This window comes from Aquarana catesbeiana, unplaced genomic scaffold (genome assembly GCF_042186555.1).
Source record: "Aquarana catesbeiana isolate 2022-GZ unplaced genomic scaffold, ASM4218655v1 unanchor225, whole genome shotgun sequence".
Classification (NCBI taxonomy): domain Eukaryota; kingdom Metazoa; phylum Chordata; class Amphibia; order Anura; family Ranidae; genus Aquarana; species Aquarana catesbeiana.
In genome coordinates this window covers 20,933-43,375 of record NW_027362652.1, presented here as the reverse complement: position 1 = coordinate 43,375, position 22,443 = coordinate 20,933, and the positions used below count along the sequence as shown (strand labels likewise).

Below are 22,443 nucleotides of genomic sequence, written 5' to 3'. Positions count from 1 at the left end.
GGAAAAAAATTAACTGATAGGGGATTCAGAGGACCCATTTTCTAGTTACCTTGAGGGTGGAATTGTAAGGTCTTCAGGGATAAAGCTGCCTGATGTGGACTGAGACCAATCTGCTCATGTCTAGTAATAATCCTTTTATTTCTATTTTAGTAGATGGACGGGAGATGAGGAAAACCTCAGAGGATTGTCTCACTTTGTCTCCAGACTGTAAAGTAGAAGATGAGGACATCACACAGTATAGTCCAGGAGAAAACCCGGCTACCTCAAATGTCCATCCGGCACCACACAGTGTAGATGGACCATCGTATTCCTCTTATCCTGAGGAGCCTCAGACTGTGAGGGACGGTGTCGTCCTTCCAACAGATAAGAATTTTTCCTGTACTGAGTGCGGGATGTGGTTCCAATATAAATCCCGTCTTAATGTGCATAAAAGATCTCATACAGGTGAGAAGCCGCATTCATGCTCTGAGTGCGGGAAATGTTTTTCAGCTAAGTCCAGTCTTTCCGTACATCAGAGATCGCACAAGGTACAAGAGCTGTATTCTTGTTCTGAGTGCAAGAAATGTTTCTCAAAGAAGTCCAAGCTTTTCACGCATCAAAGATCTCACACAGGAGAGAAACCTTATTCCTGTCCTCATTGTGGGAAATGTTTTTTAGAGAAATCCAGTCTTGACAGACATCAGAGATCTCACACAGGGGAAAAACCATATTCATGTTCTGAGTGCAAGAAATGTTTTTCAAAAAAGTCCAGTCTTGACAGACATCAGAAATCTCACACAGGGAATAGGCCATATTCCTGCCCTGAGTGTGGGAAATGTTTTTTAGAGAAGTTCCATCTTTATAATCATCAGAGACTGCACACGGGAGAGAAGCCATATTCCTGTTCTGAGTGTGGGAAATGTTTTGTACAAAAGTCAGATCTTATCAAACATCAGAGGTCTCACACGGGGGTAAAACCATATTCATGTACTGAGTGCGGGAAATGTTTTTCAGATAAGTCCAATCTTTATAATCACCAGAGGTCGCACATGGGAGAGAAGCCGTATTCCTGTGCTGAGTGCGGGAAATGTTTTGTAACAAAATCAGTACTTGTCACACATCAGAGGTCTCACACAGGGGAAAAACCATATTTCTGTCCAGAGTGTGGGAAATGTTTTGTAAAAAAATCACTACTTGTCATACATCAGAGATCTCACACGGGGGAGAAGCCGTATTCTTGTCCTGAGTGCAGAAAATGTTTTTCACAGAAGTCCAGTCTTTCCACACATCAGAGATTGCACATGGGGGAGAAGTCAGTTCCCTGTGCTGAGTGAAGGAATTGTTACTCACTGAAGTCCTGTCTTCCTGTACATCTGGGATCCCACACAACCATTGAGGTGTACAGTATTAGTGACTTGAGTGCAGGAAATGTCTTCTATATGCATTTCACTGGACATTACAGCTTTCATGTGGAGAAGAAGCACATCCTGATATACACCTCAGATATACTTGTAACACACTGCATTGTTACTGGTTGCAGAATATTAAATGGCCACAAGATGACAGTGTTCTGCAGTTTGGTTATTACAGGATCTAGTCTAGCAATGCTAAAAATGTTGGGACCTGTATGCTGCAAGTTGGATTTCTTCACTCAGACAAACTGGAACTGAGTGGGCAAAGGGGCAGGAGCCTTCAAAAAGGAAAAGCCCGGGAACATTCCGAGGCGAAAGGAGGAAACTGTGAAAGAGCCAGGATGGTGAGAGAAAGTAGTTTGGATCCAAGAGGACACAGGTCAGTTCGGATCGAGCCAGAGAGCTGAATGGAAGATTCCAGATTGCTGAACTGAGGGGTAGGATAGATGGTCCTGCAGTCAGAGAGATTGGTTCAGTACTATCAGCATAACTTCATCCACGAGAGGAGACAAGGGAGCCCCCCAAAACTCAAGGTCATCGCTTTGCCCTGCTCCATCAAAGGACTGGGTGAGAGGGTTCCTATGCCCTACCATGCCATCACATGTTGCAAGATTATTTGTTGTTGCCAGTTATTTAAGCTCAGGATTTCCTACAGTAAAGACTGCCACACAGAGACACAGACTCTATAGCGCATTCAGTGCTTTGGTCTATCTCCATTTATTGCTCATTGATTCACTGCACGCAGGATATCAGCACTAATGTTTTCTGTATCCCTGATAGACAGGAATTTCCTAATGCATTCCACACCAGGTCTATTCTATCCAAGGAAGGAACAAGTTTCACAAGCCCAGTTCTGCACTTATAGTGACATGCTTATGCTAAATTCTGCTCCCAACCCTTTACCAGCTTAAGCAATCTCTATAATCATCTGATGTCCTTAATGTGACTACCCAAGTTTGTTGCCATCTATTAAAGAGGACCTTGGCTTGCTTTTTCTGGGGAAGTGTTATTTCTCACCCAAAGAGACTACACCTCTACTGTGCACCAACGTAAGGGTCCCATCAAGCCGGCAGAAGAGTCTTTCCCATATTTTGTGATTGACTCTCTATGAGACATTTATTATCATAATCATTAGACAGGTAAGCCCTGACTCTGGTTACTGGGAGCCCACCAGTGAGCTTGCGTAATATCTCTTGCGCTTTTCTTTTTTGCTCACTTGGTGGAAAACCTCACGGTAGGAGAGCTAACATTTAAACTCTGAGCCCTGTGAGATGGTTGGGTCTACTTAAAGTAGCACTGTACGGTATTGTATTGTTTATTCCTTATATGTTTTTTTGTGGGTATACTACTGCTAATCTGACCTCAATATAAAGTGAATAACTGTTCATCAAAAGTGTGTTTATTCCTGGAATGACATGTGATTAAAGCATTACAGTGGTGTCAACAGGGGTTGTGCTTCAACCAGGGCTCATTGCTCAGCGGCTCCTGAGGGGGTAGAGCTATATACTGCATGGCTTATCTTCATCATGTAAGAAACAGTTCATAAAGAGATCAGAGTTCACCAGAGACATCTATAAAGTGTTCTACCATGTTGGCCATTGACAGCAATAGAAAAAAATGGAACCATTGCCTTTCAATGGTGTAAATGTTGTGGTGTAAGCTTTCACAAAAACTTAGAGGTCTATTTTTTTTAAATTGATTCAACGAATATGACACACATCTGTCCACCCAGTATGCATACCCTGTTTCCCAGAAAATAAGACCTAGCGTGATTGTCGGTGATGGCTGCAATATAAGCCCTGCCCCCCAAATAAGCCCTAGTTAAAGTCCTTGTAGGTCTTATTTTCAGGGTAGGGCTTATTTTCGGGGAAACAGGGTAGGGCTTATTTGGGGGGTGGGGCTTATATTGCAGCCATCACCGACAATCACGCTAGGTCTTATTTTCAGGGAAACAGGGTATTGGCTGTAATTTATTTAATAGAATGATCATCAGCTCCTTCTAATGGCAATAATGAGGCACTTAGCATTATAGACACTAGGCACTCTTGCATTGTTAGGCTCCTCCCTGGAGCACCAAAGCACCACTACTAGTGGAAGTGGTGCTTAGGGCAGCCCACTTCATGTGACGTGCAGCTGGGAACGTCAGGAGTATTGCGAAGCCTGTCCATGTCAAGTGGCATAGACATGAATCCAGAGTATTCATTGAGAGGCTCCAAGTGCTGTAAGCAGCTGGCAGTGTTCTTCCCCACAGACACCCCAGATTGTGCATGGTTTTAGTCTGGATGACTCCTACTGGTACACACAATGACTGGTCAGAAATGTACCTGGTGCCCTCTCAGCTGACTACAATTACTGTATCAGTGTCAGTCCCACTGGGTCAGCAGGCCTTATGTCTTCTAGGAGGAAGAGAGGTCAAGTCAATGTCTCCTTTTGGGGCTCTGGTTCTGTTCACCTATAGGTGATTTCTACCACCTCTGGGGCACCTTTCCTCCAATTCTTGGATGATTATAGAGGAATCTGCATTTGAGGGACAGCTTAGCTTCTAGGATTGGAAGCAGTTGGATTGTTTAGATTGCAAACTACGGCGTTCCCCTTCTCCTCCCCCTTTGTTATTATGGAAGCAACAGAGGCAGATGACAGATTGTTTTTACTGGAAGTGGAGCAGGTGAAAGACTCCTCCTCCAGGGTTTCTGCAGTGCCTCAGAGAGAGACAGTTTACCCAGAGTGGGTGTATGCTTCAGAGTCCGCAACCATTTATCTCAACCAGTTAAGTTATTATATCCAGAAGTTATCGGGTTACTTCGGTTCCATCAGGGAGTAAGGCAAGCTCACGGTTTTAACAACCTGCCATTTCTTTTACTTCAATGAGATGTTTCCTTTGCTGCTCTCAAGGTTTGAGCTTTCTGCTGCAGTCCCCAGTTCTTGGTCATCCACACCTGCTAAATAAGTGACTTCACTTGAAGAGGCAACTTCACTGACAAGGATAACATATTTAGATTTAACCCGGGGATATAAAAAAGTGTAATGTCCCAAATAGGATTGAGTTGAATAAATCCAATTTTATTTCCAGAAGACCTAAAATAGGAATTCCTAGTCATATAGCACCACCTGGTGTATAGGAACAGTTATCGCTTAAACAAACATTCAATTAATCAATCAAAGTACCTTTCAATCAGTTGTGGGTAAATATTCTGAAATACCCCCTCTAGGCTAGTCTTTAGATAAGGGAATTTTGGGAATAAAAGAGGAAAATTCAGAGTGGAAGGGATCATCATTGATTGCTCACCGTCATTGACACACTTCATCGATCATCATGATCACTGAGCCTGGAACTTCCTCTACTGTCATCGCATTGGTGGTCTTGCAAGTGAATCCATTTTCAGAGATTGCTTAAAAGGCGGCTGGGAGGCAATATATCACCAAGTGTATTAGTATTGAAAAGCCTTCAGCATTCACAAAGAGGGATGAAAAGCGGGACAGTGGGTGAAGAGGGAGAAGGGTGAGGCGAAAAGGGGGAAAGTATAGTGAAGTGGGTGTGATGGGGGGACAGGGAGATGAATAGTGGGATGGGGAGTAAAAGGGGGTGAATTGGGGGGACAGAAATAAAAAGGGGGATGGGGAAGAAGAAGGGATCTGGAAGGCGATAAGGAGGGTGAAAAGAGGAAAAAGGCAGTAAAGAGGAGGAAAGGGGGTGCGAAGAGGGCGGCAAAGCAGTGAAGAGTGAGTAAGAAGGGTGTAGAAGGAGTTATGAGAGGGATGGGGAGCGAAGAGGGGGAAAGGGAGGTGATGAGGGAGTGAAGTGGGGAAAAAAGAAGAGAAGAGGGGATCAGGAGATGAAAAAGAAAAGGGGGGGGGTGAAGAAGGGGATGAGAGGGGGGAAGACAGTGAAGTGGAGGACAGGGAGATGAAAAGAGGGACAGGAGTGAAGAAGGGGATGGGGAGGTGATGAAGGGGAAGAGGAAGTGAGGAGGGCATGGCAGCAAAGAGGGGGTAAGGGAGGTGAAAATTGGAAAGGGAGGAGGATAGGAAAGTGAAAATGGGAACAGTTCAGTTAATAGGCAGATGGCCCTGAGGAGGGGGATGAGGGATACAGGACAATGAATGCTGCAGTGAAGAGCAGCAGAAGGGGGAGGTGAAGGGTGGGGTGAGGAGGAGGATATGGCATGTAATTAGATGTAATTAGGGACATAGAGGTTGAATGGGGCACATGGGGGTATTTGCTCCTATAATTGGACAGCTAGCAGTGATAACACATGCTCAGTGCAGATCGGAAGTTGAGAGCAGTTGCATATCTACGTGGTGGCATAGAAAAGGCCACCCCTCCTTCCACCAGGATGCCACACAACACCCTTAATCCCCCTTCTTCCATCACACACAGGGCCCCTGGTGGCTCATACAACCCCCCCCCCCACACCACACCCTCCACTCCCCTCCTCCAGGCACTACCACCTCTCTAAGGACAGGATATACAGTGAGAAGCAATAATTTCTACATACAGTACCAGGCACTCATCATCAACACACCACCTACAGCGTCCTGATGGATCCAGAGAGCAGGAAAACCTCCGCCTGCGCATTCTTTGATACCCGCCCACTGCTGATCATACATGCTCATTGGCTGCTTACACAACCACCGTAGACTAGTGTTGCCACCTCATCCCTTTAAAACCGAACACATATTAATTACACAGGTTTTGTGCTTGATTAAGGAGGTAATTAAACTTACTTGGTGTCTTATCTGAATTGAATTAGCCTCAGAACCTGTGTAGTTAATATGTGTTCGGGTTTAAAGGGATGAGGTAGCATCCCTACCGTAGACGCTTATTGGTCTCCCATTGCCTGGACCTGCAAACATTTACACTTTACGCTGTTATTCTCTGGATGTAGCCTGGGATGCAAACATTGTGGAGCAAAAAAAAAAACCCAAAATAGTTGCTGTCCTAGCAAATTGGTTATATACCGTATATACACACGCAACACAAGGTCGTGTTCAAACTATGAGATGTTTCTATGGGGCTGCAGTTCCGCTGAACTCCACAAGGTGGTGATCTCCCTCCTACCCAAACAGGAAGTCTCTATGGAATACAGACAGGAAGTGATGTCATGTACAGACAGGAAGTTCTGGATGAGAAGTGAGTTGGGCGGAAGAAAAGAGAGAAGATATTGTTGGAAGTGGCAGCAGAGGAGGTAATAGGATCTTATTTTCTATTTACACCCAGTAACACCCCCATCATGTCCGTCCTTTTCCTCCATAGTCACTGTGATGTCTTTTATCTCCAGCAGATGATGATACACGCATATATAGTGTGGAAACCTAGATTAACCCTGTATATTACAATGAGGGAATGTATCGCCTGTACCATGAGGGGAGTTATTTATACCATGAAAATGGAGGGGAGTTATTGATGTCATTAGATGCTCATTCCAGACATTGTATGTTGGAATGAAATGATAATTAAGGGTTGGGATTAGGGAAGATTTCTGTAAGATTTTACACGGGAATGATCGGCGCCCCCTCCAGAGACACTATGACGAGTCTCACAATAGGAGTCTGAAAGGGACTGGATTTTGGGGGGACGAAATGGTGAACCCGGAGTGGAGGGGTTTTTTTTTTTTTGCTTAGAATAAAGATCACGATTCTCAGCGTAACATCATCTTTCACATGCTAACTTTACTGTTTAAGAAACCAATGGGTGAAACGTTGTGAGCTCCCACACTAAACCTAAAATAACCTAAATTAACACTCAAAGGATTTAACTAAAATCAGCTGCCCGCACTTCCCACACGTCCCCAAAATGTAATACAATATATATATATATATATGACACACTGTGAAACGCTAATATGTATAAAAATAAAAACAATGCTGTACAAATGCATATATCCAGTAAAAGACTATATATAGCATAAATGTGTAAAGCGTAACAACATATAAAAGGAATATATAAATATAAAGTGCTCGTGTTCCGTGAATTGTAGGCTTGTGCAATTCGTTTTGTAACTAATCGAAAGCCCAATTTTGCATCTTTCAGACGTTCGGATGCATCCGAATGCCCGAATAAAAAAATTAACGAATTTCAACTAATACGAAAGAAATTATAGCGGATATAACGAATGAATTCGACATGATTTGGTAATTCGTTAAAGATCTAATGAAACAAAAGATCAACTCAAAGTAAATCTTACAGTCCAATCAGCTGATTAATTTTGTGCTGGAGGTTGGATTACTGGCAAAGTGCATTCCTGAGAACTGAGTGAGAAGGGTGTTGTATTGTATTTGAGCAGAGAAGAAGAGATATTGTCATTGTGTGTGTTAATAGATTCAATAAACAAACGACTTTCCAAACTACGAATCGTTATCACGAATATATATACATACATAAATATCGAATTTCAACTAATACAAAAGAAATTATAGCGCATATAACGAATGAATTCGACATGATTCGAGAATCAGTATAACGAATATCGACACTCCACAGAAATAACGAATTAAATGAAAACATAATAACGTAACATGATGAATATAACAGAACGAAATTATGTACTTTACGAATGACAACGAACCGAAACGAAACAAAGTCTAGTGAATTGCACTCAGTCCTCAATGAGATATTTTAAACCAAACGACAACAGTCCATATATATCTAGAAATAAAGTGCTCGCGCTCCGTGAATTAAATAAGTCATTAATGAGGTATTCAAACTAAACAGCAAAAGTCCACATTAACATCAACCATGTAATAATTGTGTCTTTATGTAGTGTGCACACATCCCCCATCAGGTGTACCCTCACCTTAGGGGCTTAAAAAATAAGCCTGTGATTAATGGCAATAGCCTGTAGAGATCCTCCTTTGCTTCCTTTTATCCAATGCAGGTTTATGGGACACTGATATGGAACACAGGCCACTTGCTCCTCCCCAGCTCAGAGGCCACTATTTTCTCCTGGTATGTTCAAAAACTCTCCTCATATACATCACATGCGGGAAATGACGGAGGCATGCAATAGCGTAATAACGATTTAAAAGGTTTTAATTGCAAACAGAACGCCACATACATACAACTCACATTTCAAATAAATAAAATCGCCTTATATAAATAGAGCCACCGGGGGACTCCAGAAGACGAGGTTCGGGGCCACTCTTTGCAAAACGAGCTGCACAGTGGAGGCAAGTATGACATGTTTGTTATTTGAAAAAAAAACAAACCCTTACAATCAATACAATCAAACAATAAAGTGATTGTAAAGGTTGTTTTTTTTTTATAACAAACATGTCATACTTACCTACTCGGTGTAAGAGTTTTGCACAGAGCGGCTCCGATCCTCCTTTTCTGGGGTCTCCCAGCGGCTGTCATGAAGATCCTGCCAGTAACCGGCAGCCCAGGCGCACAGGAACTCGGCCACGGGTTCCATTGCGCATGCGTGCGCGTTCACGGGTGCGGTCACGCACGGGCACGCGCGCGCGCACTCCTGCTGGTGTCAGGCGGGCTATTTAAACCTGCCTGTCACACTCCATCCCCGCTGTCTGCTCTACAGCGTTCTGTGAGTGTTTCCTGATCTGATCTGTGTATCCTGTTATCTGACCCGGCTTCCTGTTTGACCATCCTGCTATCCGCCTGCAGCAGACCCTCTTGGCTTGCCTGACCATCCCTCTGATTATCCCTGGTACCTCTGCTGTCCGACCACTACCGACCACCGGCTTGTTGACCCTCCGCTGTGTATGTGCTTCCAGTCTGCTACCTACTGCTTGTTCCTGGTTCCAGTCCAGCGTCCCAGGCTACTACCTACTGCTTGTTCCTGGTTCCAGTCCAGCGTCCCAGGCTACTACCTACTGCTTGTTCCTGGTTCCAGCCCAGCGATCCAGTCAGCTACCTACTGCTTGTTCCCGGTTCCAGTCCAGCGTTCCAGGCACCCATACCACTCTTCACTCCTGATCCTCTGTTCCCATTCCAGGGGAGCGGGAGTGGGAGCTGTAAGGGAGGTCTTTCCCTGCACTTCAGGCTCACAACCTACCAGGTACGTGACAGTAGCAGACAGCCATGTCTGAGCCTGAGCAGGGAACATCTCCCATGGAGGAACTCTGTGCCAACCTGGCAGGATTGACTGAAGCAGTCAAAAATCTACAGCAAGGATACACCAGACTGGAGGAACGAGTGCTAACCCTGTCCAACCCCATTGGGACCCAGGGAGCCTCCTCTGCTCCTGCTCCTACAGTTGGGCCTTCCTCAACGGTGGTGATGCTCCCTCCGGAACCTGACGTTCCCACACCTGAACGCTTCTGCGGAAATCGCCATAAGTTCAGAGCCTTCCGCAACTCCTGCGAACTATTTTTTGCTCTTCAGCCACGTACCTTTTCCCTGGAGGCTACAAAGGTGGGCTACGTAATTTCTCTACTCTCTGGTGACCCCCAAACCTGGACCCATCGCCTCTTAGAGCAAAAGGACATATCTCTGACCAACCTCTCCACTTTCTTTGACGCACTGGGTCAGCTATATGATGACCCCCAGCTATCTGTAACTGCAGAGGCGGCTCTACACACCCTTCAACAGGGTCGCAGAGCAGCAGAGGACTATGTGGCTGAATTCAGGAAGTGGAGTGCGGATACTAATTGGAATGATGCGGCTCTCCGTTATCAATTTCGGTTGGGACTTTCTGATCCTCTGAAGGATGAACTGGCCAGGGTGGGTACACCACAGACTTTAAATGCTTTAATCGATCTAGCCATCCAGATCGATCGACGCCTACGAGAGCGCAGGTCTGAGAGAGCTATGGGGTCTTCTCGTCCAACTTGGGTTACCCCTAAAGTTCCTCATCACCCATCATCAACACTACCTACCTCCACGTTTAACTTACCTGAGCCAATGCAATTAGGAGTCTTGCGGCCTTCGCTCACCCCAGAGGAACGACAACGTCGTCGAGCAAATAACTTGTGCCTGTATTGCGGGGAACCCAGGCACTATGTCAGGAACTGTCCCCTTAAACTCCGTAAGTGTTTATCCCTATCTACTGACTATGTGACATCTCTGGTTAAAAATTCCACTCACCTTGCTCTTCCTCTTCTGCTACAGCTTCCAGGGAAGGATTTACAAATAACCGCCATTATTGACTCAGGAGCTTGCAGCTGTTTCATGGATTCTCGTTTTGCCATCCAACACCAAATACCTTTGTCACCTAAAGCCCATGGACTCTCTATCCATCTAGCTGATGGGACTGCTATCAAGTCTGGACCTGTCACCCAAGAGACTATGCCTATACCTGTTTCCATTTCCAACGTCCATCAGGAACAGCTACGCCTGGACATTATCGCTTCACCCCTGTTTCCCATAATTCTCGGCATGCCATGGTTACAGGCCCATAATCCGGACATAAATTGGATCACAGGTGAGGTGACCTTTCCCTCTCCTTATTGCCAACAGTTCTGCAGAACCCAGAATACCCAGGAGAACCCTACTCTGTTATGCCTAGATACAGATCCTAGTTTACATCAATCCATTCCTTCCGCCTATCATGACTTTCTGGACGTATTTAGTAAACAGAGGGCAGAGGTGTTACCCCCTCACCGGGCCTATGACTGTCCCATTGAGTTACTTCCCGGTGCTGAAATTCCTTTTGGAAGAATATTTCCCTTAACTGAAGTGGAGCAAGGGGCATTGAAGGAATACATTGACGAAAACCTCAAAAGAGGCTTCATTCGTCCATCCACGTCCCCCGCAGGTGCAGGCATCTTCTTCGTGCAGAAAAAAGATAAGACCCTCAGGCCTTGTGTGGATTACCGCGAACTAAATAAAATTACTGTGAAGAATCGGTACCCTCTCCCCTTAGTACCAGAGCTGTTTCAGAGACTGGGGACAGCCACCATATTCACCAAACTTGATCTCCGTGGGGCCTACAATTTAGTTCGTATTAGGGATGGAGACGAATGGAAGACCGCTTTTCGTACCCGCTATGGACATTTTGAGTACCTCGTGATGCCTTTCGGCCTGTGCAATGCCCCTGCCACATTTCAATACTTTATTAATGATGTGTTACGTGACTTTCTAGACCTGTTTGTCATCGTCTATTTAGACGACATATTGATTTTCTCTTGTTCCCTTGAATCCCATCGCAGGCACGTCAGAAGTGTGTTGGGCCGACTTCAACAACACGGTCTATATGCAAAGGCTGAAAAATGTGAATTTGAACAGGAAAGTATTCCATTTTTGGGGTTAGTCATTTCCAGTAAGGGCATTAAAATGGACCCACAGAAGGTCACGGCTGTCCTAGATTGGCCGGTTCCGACAGACAAGAAAGGAATCCAGCGATTCGTTGGATTCGCTAATTTTTACCGTAAATTTATTAAGGGGTTCTCAGCCATCATTACACCCATCACACAGCTAACCAAACAAGGTACACGCTTCCATTGGTCGGCCGAGGCTCAAAAGGCTTTTGAGACCCTCAAGGGCCTTTTTACCTCCGCCTCTGTACTAAAGCATCCAGATTCCTCTCTGCCATTTATTCTAGAAGTGGATGCATCTGAAATTGCTGTAGGGGCAGTATTATCCCAAAGACAGGGAACTAAGGCCCTGCTGCATCCTGTGGCTTTCTTTTCTCGTAAATTGTCCACGGCAGAGAGAAATTATGATGTAGGTGACAGAGAGTTGTTGGCAATCAAGTCGGCATTGGAGGAGTGGCGCTATCTGTTGGAGGGTGCCGCTCATCCAGTCTTAATTTTTACAGATCATAAGAACCTGGAGTATTTGAGGTCTGCAAAAAGGTTGAAACCACGTCAGGCCAGGTGGGCTCTCTTTTTCTCCAGGTTCTCCTTTCATGTCACTTACCGTCCTGGTTCCAAGAATACCAAACCTGACGCCCTGTCTAGGATGTTTCACAAACCTCAAGAGATTTCCCCTCCAGACACCATTCTGTCTCCGGGGAATTTTCTTTTACTTCAGGGAAACCTGCTTTCCCAGATTAAACAGGCTTCCGCAGGAATGGAATCTTCCATTAAGACGGAGCTCCAGGTTAAGGATGGGTTATTGTGGCATGAGAGTAGGATCTTTATACCTGAAACACTACGAGTTCCAGTACTAGAGCTTTGTCACGATCACGCGCTGGCTGGGCATTTTGGCGTAGCTAAGACCACTGATTTGGTTCAGCGCACCTTCTGGTGGCCTCAGCTGCATAAAGATTGTAAAGAGTTTGTAGAGTCCTGTACCACCTGCATTAGGAACAAAGGGCACAAAACAAAGGCATGGGGTCTACTAAAACCCTTGCCTGTCCCAGATAGACCCTGGAAAATGCTTTCTATAGACTTTATTGTAGAACTACCCCCGGCCGGGGGCTTCACCTCAATCTTTGTCATAGTGGACCGGTTGTCGAAGATGGCACACTTTGTTCCAATGAAGGGCACCCCTTCAGCTACAGAAACAGCACAAGCATTCATTAAAGAGGTCATCAGGCTCCATAGGGTACCAGTTAATATCGTTTCAGATCGAGGGGTACAATTTACCTCTCGATTCTGGAGGGCTTTGTGTAAAACCTTGGACATTGAACTCTCATTTTCATCGGCTTATCACCCCCAGACTAATAGGCAAACAGAAAGAACAAACCAGACCATTGAACAATATTTGCGCTGTTTTTCTTCCTTTGCCCAAGATAATTGGATTTCTGTTTTGCCATTGGCCGAATTCGCTTATAACAATTCTATTCATTCTGCTATCAAACAGACTCCGTTTTTTGCGTATTATGGTTTCCACCCTTCATTTTTACCTAACTCTCTTCCAGAATGCACAGTACCCGCAGTCCAGGAGAAATTGGATTTCTTTACCTCTAACAACCAAGTTTTACAGGACACCATGACCAGAACCCAGGAGTACAACAAAGCAACCTTCGATAAAAAGAGGCGAGGTGAGCTCTTACTTGCACCTGGGGATCAGGTATGGTTGTCCACAGTAAACCACAGGTTGGCCTGCCCTTCCAAGAAATTGGGTCCCAAATTTCTTGGACTGTTCCCTGTTAAACGGAGAATTAATGAAGTTGCATATGAACTTGAACTTCCGGATTCACTAAAGGTACATCCAGTTTTTCACGTGTCCTTGCTTAAACCATCTATTACCAACCCATTTCCAGGTCGAAGTACGGATCCTCCTGATCCAATCCTGGTAGATGGGGAGCAGGAATTCGAGGTGGAGGCTATCATGGACCATAGGAAAAGAGGTAACCAAAATCAATTCTTAATAAAATGGAAGAGGTTTGGCCTAGAAGAGAATTCTTGGGAACCAGAAGATAATATTCATGCTGAAGATCTGTTACAAGCCTTTAAAACAGCCCATCCAGAGAAATTTTTTCAAAGGGGCATCCGGAGGCTGCCCCTTGGGGGGGGGGGGGGCAATGTCATGAAGATCCTGCCAGTAACTGGCGGCCCAGGCGCACGGGAACTCGGCCACGGGTTCCATTGCGCATGCGCGCGCGTTCACGTGTGCGGTCACGCACGGGCACGCGCGCGCCCACTCCCACTGGTGTCAGGCGGGCTATTTAAACCTGCCTGTCACACTCCATCCCCGCTGTCTGCTCTACAGCGTTCTGTGAGTGTTTCCTGATCTGATCTGTGTATCCTGTTATCTGACCCGGCTTCCTGTTTGACCATCCTGCTATCCGCCTGCACCAGACCCTCTTGGCTTGCCTGACCATCCCTCTGCATTATCCCTGGTACCTCTGCTGTCCGACCACTACCAACCACCGGCTTGTTGACCCTCCGCTGTGTATACCGGCTTCCAGTCTGCTACCTACTGCTTGTTCCTGGTTCCAGTCCAGCGTTCCAGGCTACTACCTGCTATTGTTCCTGGTTCCAGTCCAGCGATCCAGTCTGCTACCTACTGCTTGTTCCCGGTTCCAGTCCAGCGTTCCAGGCTACTACTTGCTGCTTGTTCCTGGTTCCAGCCCAGCGATCCAGTCTGCTACCTACTGCTTGTTCCTGGTTCCAGTCCAGCAATCCAGTCTGCTACCTACTGCTTGTTCCTGGTTCCAGCCCAGCGATCCAGCCTGCTACCTACTGCTTGTTCCTGGTTCCAGTCCAGTGTTCCAGGCTACTACCTGCTGCTTGTTCCTGGTTCCAGTCCAGCGATCCAGTCTGCTACCTACTGCTTGTTCCCGGTTCCAGTCCAGAGTTTCCAGGCACCCATACCACTCTTCACTCCTGATCCTCTGTTCCCATTCCAGGGGAGCGGGAGTGGGAGCTGTAAGGGAGGTCTTTCCCTGCACTTCAGGCTCACAACCTACCAGGTACGTGACAGCGGCGCTCCTCCTCTGCATCGAGTGGCCCCAGGGAGAGCCGCATTCCATGGGGGGCGCTCGTGCGGGCGCGCTCCTGAGTCCTGCTGCTGTGTCCACAGACAGCAGGACTCGGCCCCCACCCCCCAGCTCCCGCAGCATTGGATTTTATTGACAGCAGTGGGAGCCACTGGCTCCTGCTGCTATCAATCTATCCAATGAGGACCCGAGACAGTGGCTGGAACCACTGTGCTTGTCACCGGAACGATCGCGCTCGGGTAAGAAAATTGGGGGCTCTGGGGGGCTGCTGCAGCAGCACAAAAGGTCTTTCACCTTAATGCATAGAATGCATTAAAGTAGAACTATAGGCAAAACTTTTTTTTCATTTTGGATAGAGTAAGGGAGGTTATAACCCAGTCAGATTTTTTTTCGTCATCTGTGTCCCATTTTGAAGGTTTGCCTTCACTTCCTGTCTCATAGCCAAACAAGAAGTGGGGGAAATCCCTGCAAATTAAGGGGATTACTTGGGGACCCCAGCCCACTAGAACTAGTGTCCCCATTGGAACATTTCCCCTCTATTACTTTTCTGAGGACAACCCAAAATGTGGGTTTTTCTTTACTTTTACTTTCAATGATAATTGTATTTAGGACACATAGAGAGGGTGAATATCTTTAAAGGGGGAACAGACAGCAATAAAAACTAGCAGGGGTTATAATACCTCTCCACTTTATCCAAAACTAAAAAAAAAAAAAAAAGTTTTGTCTTTAGTTATACGGCTCTGCACTTGTTACATAGAATTGTGAAAATGCCAGATTAAGATCGTGAGGGTGGTTGAAACGAGATCACAATTTTTTAATGATTAATCGTGCAGCTCTTTTGAATATTAATATTGAGTGAAGGAGTCCTTCATCTCACCATCTCACTGGTCAAAAAAAAATTTCTGAAAATTCAGAACACCACGAATACTTGTATATTTGAATACCAGTATACTTGGCAACCAAGAGAACAACTCCCCCACCTGGTGTCCTCCTCCTACCTACACTGAGCTGCCTTTGGAAGGAAGAGAACAGATTCCTCCCCCACAGCTCTCTACTCCACCAGCAGCATAGTCTTGCCATCCAATCCAATCCCTTCTCTTACTGCAGAGAGTGACAGTGACATCACTCCTGTCAGTCAGCAGGCTGCAAGAGATTGGAGCCTTTCAGCCGGAGTTCTGGCAATTATCCTGATTAGTCGGCAAATCCGGCCAAAAGTTAGAAAGTTCCCCTTCCTGGACATCATGATGGCCCTACATTGACCTCACAGAACTGCTTCAAAGCAATCAAGTTAAAAGCAGGATTTATCATTCCTTGTCTGCGAATCAAACTAATCTAAACCAGTTAAGAAACAAAACCAACCCAACCGAGAAAAGGGAATTTCTCATCGGGCAGGTCTAGAGGGTTCTGGGACCTGAAAATTGTAGCAAACACTAAAGAGTCCAGACTAAATGTGTTCAAATGGGGGCAGTAGTCCTTAAATGTACAGCAATCCTCCTATTACCCCCCTCACATCCACATCCTATTTTTGTGTGACCAATACCATCCAAATAATTCTTATTTTGATTTCCCAAAGTTACCTGTCTATGAGGAGACCTGTATAGATCAAATTATGGCACCAATGAGGATGGAGGAGGACCGGAGTCACATGACCAAGAGAATACTAAACTTCACCCTGGAGATCATCTACCTGCTGACCGGAGAGGTGAGGAGGATTCTGGGATGTCTCATGTCATCACTCTTATTTTATATATTAATAAAACACAGACCTGACCGGAGAGGTGGTGAGTATTCTGGGTTTTTAACATAATATTCCTATTGGTTTTCCAATACAGAGATTTCCTCTTCTGAAGTCTGGAGATCATATGACCATCACAGTGCCTCCCTGTGACTCCCTAAAACCTGAGAGACACAACATGCAGAAAATTCTAGAAGTCACCAAGAAGATGATGGAGCTGCTGACAGGAGAGGTGAGCGGTGCTGGGAATTCTGGGACATTATCCAGTAACAGACAAGGGATGTGTCTGAATGGTGACTGTATTATTGTGTGTGTCAGGTTCCTATAAGGTGTCAGGATGTCACTGTCTATTTCTCCATGGAGGAGTGGGAGTATTTAGAAGGACACAAGGATCTCTACAAGGACGTCATGATGGACAATCAGCCACCCCTCACATCACCGGGTAAGAGGAGACTTTATTGTAAAGGAGAGAGCAGTACGGAGGGTCCACTAAGATCCCCCATTATCTGATAAAAACATAGAAACAATGTATTCAGTCAGTGTGTGTGTTTCCTAAAGATGGATTCAGTAATGGAAACCCACCAGAGAGATGTCCCCGTCCTCTGTATTACCGGGATTCCACACAGGAAGATCACACCATTCCTCACCATCATCAGGTAGATGAGGAACAATCACTAATAGTATCATTAAGATCTGTACATTATCTGCATTGTTATATTTGAAATAATTTTTATTATATATTCAGAGTGGAAACTTGAGAGATTCTAAATTTTAGGGTAAAGCAGAAGAAGAAGAGATGTATGTGAGGGATGATCAGCAGTCTATGGAGGAGGATGGAATAACGGGGACATTTATAGAGGAGGACACTCCTACAGAGATCAGCACAGGTGGGTCATTAACACTAAATACATTCCTTCACCCATACTGCTCACTGATTGGTCCAGAGTAGGGCAAGGACTGGGTGATATCATCCTGTAATACCCTGGTCACTTTCCTGAGCTATGTTCCCCGTCCTGTATTCCTGTATTTCTCTCAGATAGTGTTCATTCTATGTGCTGTAGAAACAATTATGTATGTAGACTGGATTTATGTAGATTCTGGGGTTCAGCTGGCAGCAAAATGTTGATTTTCACTGTTGCTTGACTTAGGCACCTGGTTCATGTGCCTTGGTTCTTCTCCCTTATGCATGCAAGATCTGTGAGAAGGAAATGGTCTGTTGTTTGCTGGCTGTGCCGGGGGGAGGGATATGTCTGTATAGTCTCAGACCCAAGTCACTGAGTGCAGTCTCAGGAGATGGGAGGCAGCAGTGTACTACCTCTGCAACTTGTCTCAAGTAAACATTTAACACTGCTGAATACCAATATTATGAGGGTTGTCTCACTTTGTCTCCAGACTGTAAAGTAGAAGATGAGGACATCACACAGTATAGTCCAGGAGAAAACCCGACTACCTCAAATGTCCATCCGTCACCACACAGTTTAGATGGACCATCGTATTCCTCTTATCCTGAGGAACCTCAGACTGTGAGGGGCGGTGCCGTCCTTCCAACAGAGAAGAGGTTATCCTGTACTGAGTGCGGGAAAGGATTCCATTTTAAATCCCATCTTAATGTGCATAAAACATCTCATACAGATGAGAAGCCACATTCATGCCCTGAGTGCGGGAAATGTTTTTCAGCTAAGTCCAGTCTTTCCGTACATCGAAGATCTCACACGGTGCAAGAACTGTATTCTTGTTCTGAGTGCGGGAAATGTTTCTCAAAGAAGTCCAATCTTTACACGCATCAGAGATCTCACACAGGGGAGAAACCATATGCCTGTCCTGATTGTGGGAAATGTTTTTCAGAGAAGTGTGGTCTTGACAGACATCAGAGATCTCACACGGGGGAAAAACCATATTCATGTTCTGAGTGCAAAAAATGTTTTTCGCAGAAGTCCAATCTTAACAGCCATCAAAGATTTCACACAGGTGAAAAGCCGTATTCCTGTCCTGAGTGTGGGAAATGTTTTTCAAAGAAGGCCAATCTTGACAGACATCAGAGATCTCACACAGGTGAAAAGCCATACTCCTGTTCTGAGTGCGGGAAATGTTTCTCAAAGAAGTCCAATCTTTACACGCATCAGAAATCTCACACAGGAGAGAAACCATATACCTGTCCTGATTGCGGGAAATGTTTTTCAGCTAAGTCCAGTCTTTCCGTACATCAGAGATCTCACACGGTGCAACAGTTGTATTCTTGTTCTGAGTGTGGAAAATATTTCTCAAAGAAGTCCAGTCTTTACGTGCATCAGAGATCTCACACAGGGGAGAAACCATATACCTGTCCTCATTGTGGAAAATGTTTTTCAGAGAAGTCCAGTCTTTACAAACATCAGAGATCTCACACAGGGGAAAAACCATATTCATGTTCTGAGTGCAAGAAATGTTTTTCGCAGAAGTCCAATCTTAACAGACATCAGAGATCTCACACAGGTGAAAAGCCATACTCCTGTCCTGAGTGCGGGAAATATTTCTCAAAGAAGTCTAATCTTTACACGCATCAGAGATCTCACAATGGGAAATAAATCATATACCGGTCATGATTGTGGGAAATGTTTTTTAGAGAAGTCCAGTCTTGACAGGCATCAGAGATCTCACACAGGGGAAAAAGCCGTATTCCTGTTCTGAGTGCGGGAAATGTTTTTTAGAGAAGTTCAATCTTTATATTCATCAGAGATTGCGCACGGGAGAGAAGCCACATTTCTGTTCTGAGTGTGGGAAATGTTTTGTACAAAAGACAGATCTTGTCAAATATCAGAGGTCTCACACGGGGGGAAAAACATATTTTTGTCCAGAGTGTGGGAAATGTTTTTCACAGAAATCCCATTTTTCCACACATCAGAGATTGTACACAGAGGAGAAGTCACTTTCCTGTCTTGAGTGAGGAAATTGTTACTCACTGAAGTCCTGTCTTCCTGTACATCAGGGATCGAACACAACCCTCGAGGTGTATTAGTGACTTGAGTGTGGGAAATGTCTTCTATATGAATTTTACTGGACATCACAGCTCCCATATAGAGAAGAGGCACACCCGATATACACCTCACATATACTTGTAACACACTGCATTGTTACTGGTTGCAGGATATTAAATGGCCACAAGATGGCATTGTTCTGCAGTTTGGCTATTACAGGATCTAGTCTAGCAATGCTAAGAATGTTGGGACTTGTATGCTGCAAGTTGGATTTTTTCACTCAGACAAGCTGGAACTAAATGGGCAAAAGGGGCAGGAGCCTTTAAAAAGTAAAAGCCCAACATTCAGAGGCAAAAGGAGGAGACTGTGAAAGAGCCAGTATGGTGAGAGATAGTAGTAGTGCAGATCCAGGAGGACACAGGCCAGATTGGATCGATCCGGAGAACTGAATGGGAGATTCCAGATCACTGAACCCACTGAGGGGCAGGATAGATGGTCCTGCAGTCAGAGAGAATGGATCGGTACTGACGGTGTGACCTCATCCATGAGAGGAGACGAGGGGGCCCCCCAACACCAAAGGTCATCGCTTCGCCCTGCTACATCAAAGGACTGGGTGAGAGGGTTCTTAACCCATACCATGTCATCACATGTTGTAAGCTTATATGTTGTTGCCAGTTACTTAAGCTCAGGATTTCCTACAGTACAGACTGCCACACAGAGACACAGACTCTATAGCCCATTCAGTGCTTTGACCTATCTCCATTCATTGCTCGTTGATTGTATCCCTGATAGGCAGGAATTCTGAATGCATTCCACATCAGGCCTATTCTATCCAGGGAAGGAACAAGTTTCACAAGCCCAGTTCTACACTTAAAGTGACATGCTTAGGCTAAATTCTGCCCCCACCCCCTTACCAGCTTAAGTAATCTCTATCATCATCTGATGTCCATAAAGTGGCTACCCAAGTTTGTTGCCATCTATTAAAGAGGAACTCAGCTTGCTTTTTCACCATCTCTGGGGAAGTGCCATTTCTCACCCAAAGAGACTACACCTCTACTGTGCACCAACATAAGGGTCCCATCAAGCCGGCAGAAGAGTCTTTCCCATATTTTGTGATTGACTCTCTATGAGACATTTCTTATCATAATCATCAGAGAGGTAAACCCTGACTCTGGTTACTGGGAGCCCACCAGTGAGCTTGCGTAATATCTCTTGCTCTTTTCTTTTTTGCTCACTTGGTGGAAAACCTCTCGGTAGGAGAACAAACATTTAAACTCTGAGTCCTGGGGGATGGTTGGGTCTGCTTAAAGTGGCACTGTACGGTATTGTATTGTTTATTCCTTATAAGTGGTCTTCTCTTGTGTACATCAGACATTGACTTTTTCATGGGTATACTACTGCTAATCTGGCCTCAATAAAAACTGAGTAATTGTTCATCAAATGTGGTGTGTTTATTCTTTGAGCGGCATCTGGTTAAAGTATTAAAGTGGTGTCAGCAGAGGTTGTGCTTCAACCAGGGCTCAAATACTCAGCGGCTCCTGAGGGCGTAGCTCTATATACACCATGGCTGATCTTCATCATGTAAGGAACAGTTCATAAGTAGATCAGAGTTCACCAGAGACATCTATAAAGTGTTCTACAATGTTGGTCATTGATAGCAATATAAAAAAAAATGGAGCCATTATTGTTCAATGGTGTAAATTTTGTGGTGTAAGCTTTCAAAAACACTTCGAGGTCTAATTTTTTAAAATTCATTGAAAGAATATGACACACATCTGCCCACCCAGTATGCATTTAGGCTGTAATTTATTCAAAATAATGATCATCAGCTCCTTCTAATGGCATTAACGAGGCACTCAGCATTATAGACACTAGTTTGAGCTACTCTCTTGCATTGTGAGGCTCCTCCTTGGAGCACCAAAGCACTACATAGTGGAAGTGGTGCTTAGGGCAGCCCAGGAGACTCCCCCCCCCACCTTCTCTGGCTGCTGGGCCGCTTTTGCTCATGTGAAGTGCAGCTGGGAACGTCAGGAGTATTGCGAAGCCTGTCCATGTCAAGTGGCATAGACATGAATCCAGAGTATTCATTGAGAGGCTCCAAGTGCAGCTGGCAGTGTTCTTCCTCACAGATGCGAACCCCAGATTGTGCATGGTTGCAGTCTGGATGACTCCTACTGGTAGACACAATGACTGGTCACAAATGTACCTGGTGCCCTCTCTTAGCTGACTACAATTGCTGTATCAGTGTCAGTCCCACTATATGGGTCAGCAGGCCTTATGTCTTCTAGGAGCAGGAGAGATGGAGTCAATGGGGTTGATTTACTAAAGGCAAATCCACTTTGCACTATGAGTGCACTGAAAGTGCACTTGGAAGTGCAGTCGCTTTAGATCTGAGGGAAAGATCTGAAATGAGGGGAAGCTCTGATGATTTTATTATCCAATCATGAGAAGCAAAGATGCTGTTTTTTGTTTTCCGTGCATGTCCCCCTCAGATCTACAGCAATTGCACTTCCAAGTGCACTTGCAGTGCAATTATAGTGCAAAGTGGATTTGCCTTTAGTAAATAAACTCCTCTTTCTCCTTTTGGGGCTCTGGCTCTGTTCACCTATAGGGTATTTCTACAACCTCTGGGGCACCTTTCCTCCAATTCTTGGGTGATTATGGAGAAATCTTCATTTGCTTGGCTGAGTGACAGCTCAGATTCTGGGATTGGAAGCAGTTAAATTGTTTAGATTACAAACAAAGGTGTTCCCCTTCTCCTCCCCCTCATTATGGAAGCAACAGAGGCAGATGACAATGTTTTTATTTTGGAAGTAGAGCAGGCGAAAGACTCTATCTGCAGGGTTTCTGCAATGCCCCAGGGAGAGAGAGTTTCCTCAGAGAGAGTGTATGCTTCAGGTAGAGTCTGCAATCACTTATCTCAACCAGAAATTGTTGGTTAGGTTGAATAAAGACAACAGTTCATCCAGTTCAACCTGTGTAAGTGTTTGTGTGTAGAAAAAACATTTCCCAGGAACACGGGGAGCTTATGGAACAGGATATGACAGCCGACGAAGTCCTGTCAGCTATTAACCACT

The 22,443-nt window shown here is 45.1% G+C and overlaps 2 protein-coding genes across 2 annotated transcripts in view; both read left to right on the top strand.

Moving 5' to 3' along the window:
* Window positions 1-20,807, top strand: part of LOC141121572 (uncharacterized) — a 31,752-nt gene extending 10,945 nt beyond the window's left edge. Inside the window, exons 7-11 of the mRNA XM_073611207.1 lie at window positions 151-1,295; window positions 6,160-6,174; window positions 17,987-18,614; window positions 18,783-18,965; window positions 19,052-20,807. Of these exons, the coding sequence (XP_073467308.1) occupies window positions 151-1,295; window positions 6,160-6,174; window positions 17,987-18,614; window positions 18,783-18,965; window positions 19,052-19,335 (2,255 nt within the window). The 3' untranslated portion in view covers window positions 19,336-20,807. The remainder of the gene's footprint in view (window positions 1-150; window positions 1,296-6,159; window positions 6,175-17,986; window positions 18,615-18,782; window positions 18,966-19,051) is intronic.
* On the top strand, window positions 14,560-17,872 carry LOC141121567 (uncharacterized). Its single transcript, XM_073611201.1, has 6 exons — window positions 14,560-14,650; window positions 16,251-16,379; window positions 16,510-16,644; window positions 16,731-16,854; window positions 16,971-17,068; window positions 17,188-17,872. Exons 2-6 carry the CDS (start codon window positions 16,287-16,289, stop codon window positions 17,359-17,361), a joined length of 624 nt encoding a protein of 207 aa, XP_073467302.1. The 5' UTR covers window positions 14,560-14,650; window positions 16,251-16,286; the 3' UTR covers window positions 17,362-17,872.
* Window positions 20,808-22,443: the final 1,636 nt, after the last annotated feature.

Bases quoted from the DNA above. Each gene is read 5' to 3' on its own strand.
- LOC141121567 (XM_073611201.1), top strand. From the start codon at position 16,287: ATGGCACCAATGAGGATGGAGGAGGACCGGAGTCACATGACCAAGAGA. The intron at 16,645-16,730 runs GTGAGCGGTGCT...TGTGTGTGTCAG, and splicing joins TGGAGCTGCTGACAGGAGAG to GTTCCTATAAGGTGTCAGGA. The intron at 17,069-17,187 runs GTAGATGAGGAA...TCTAAATTTTAG, and splicing joins CCATTCCTCACCATCATCAG to GGTAAAGCAGAAGAAGAAGA.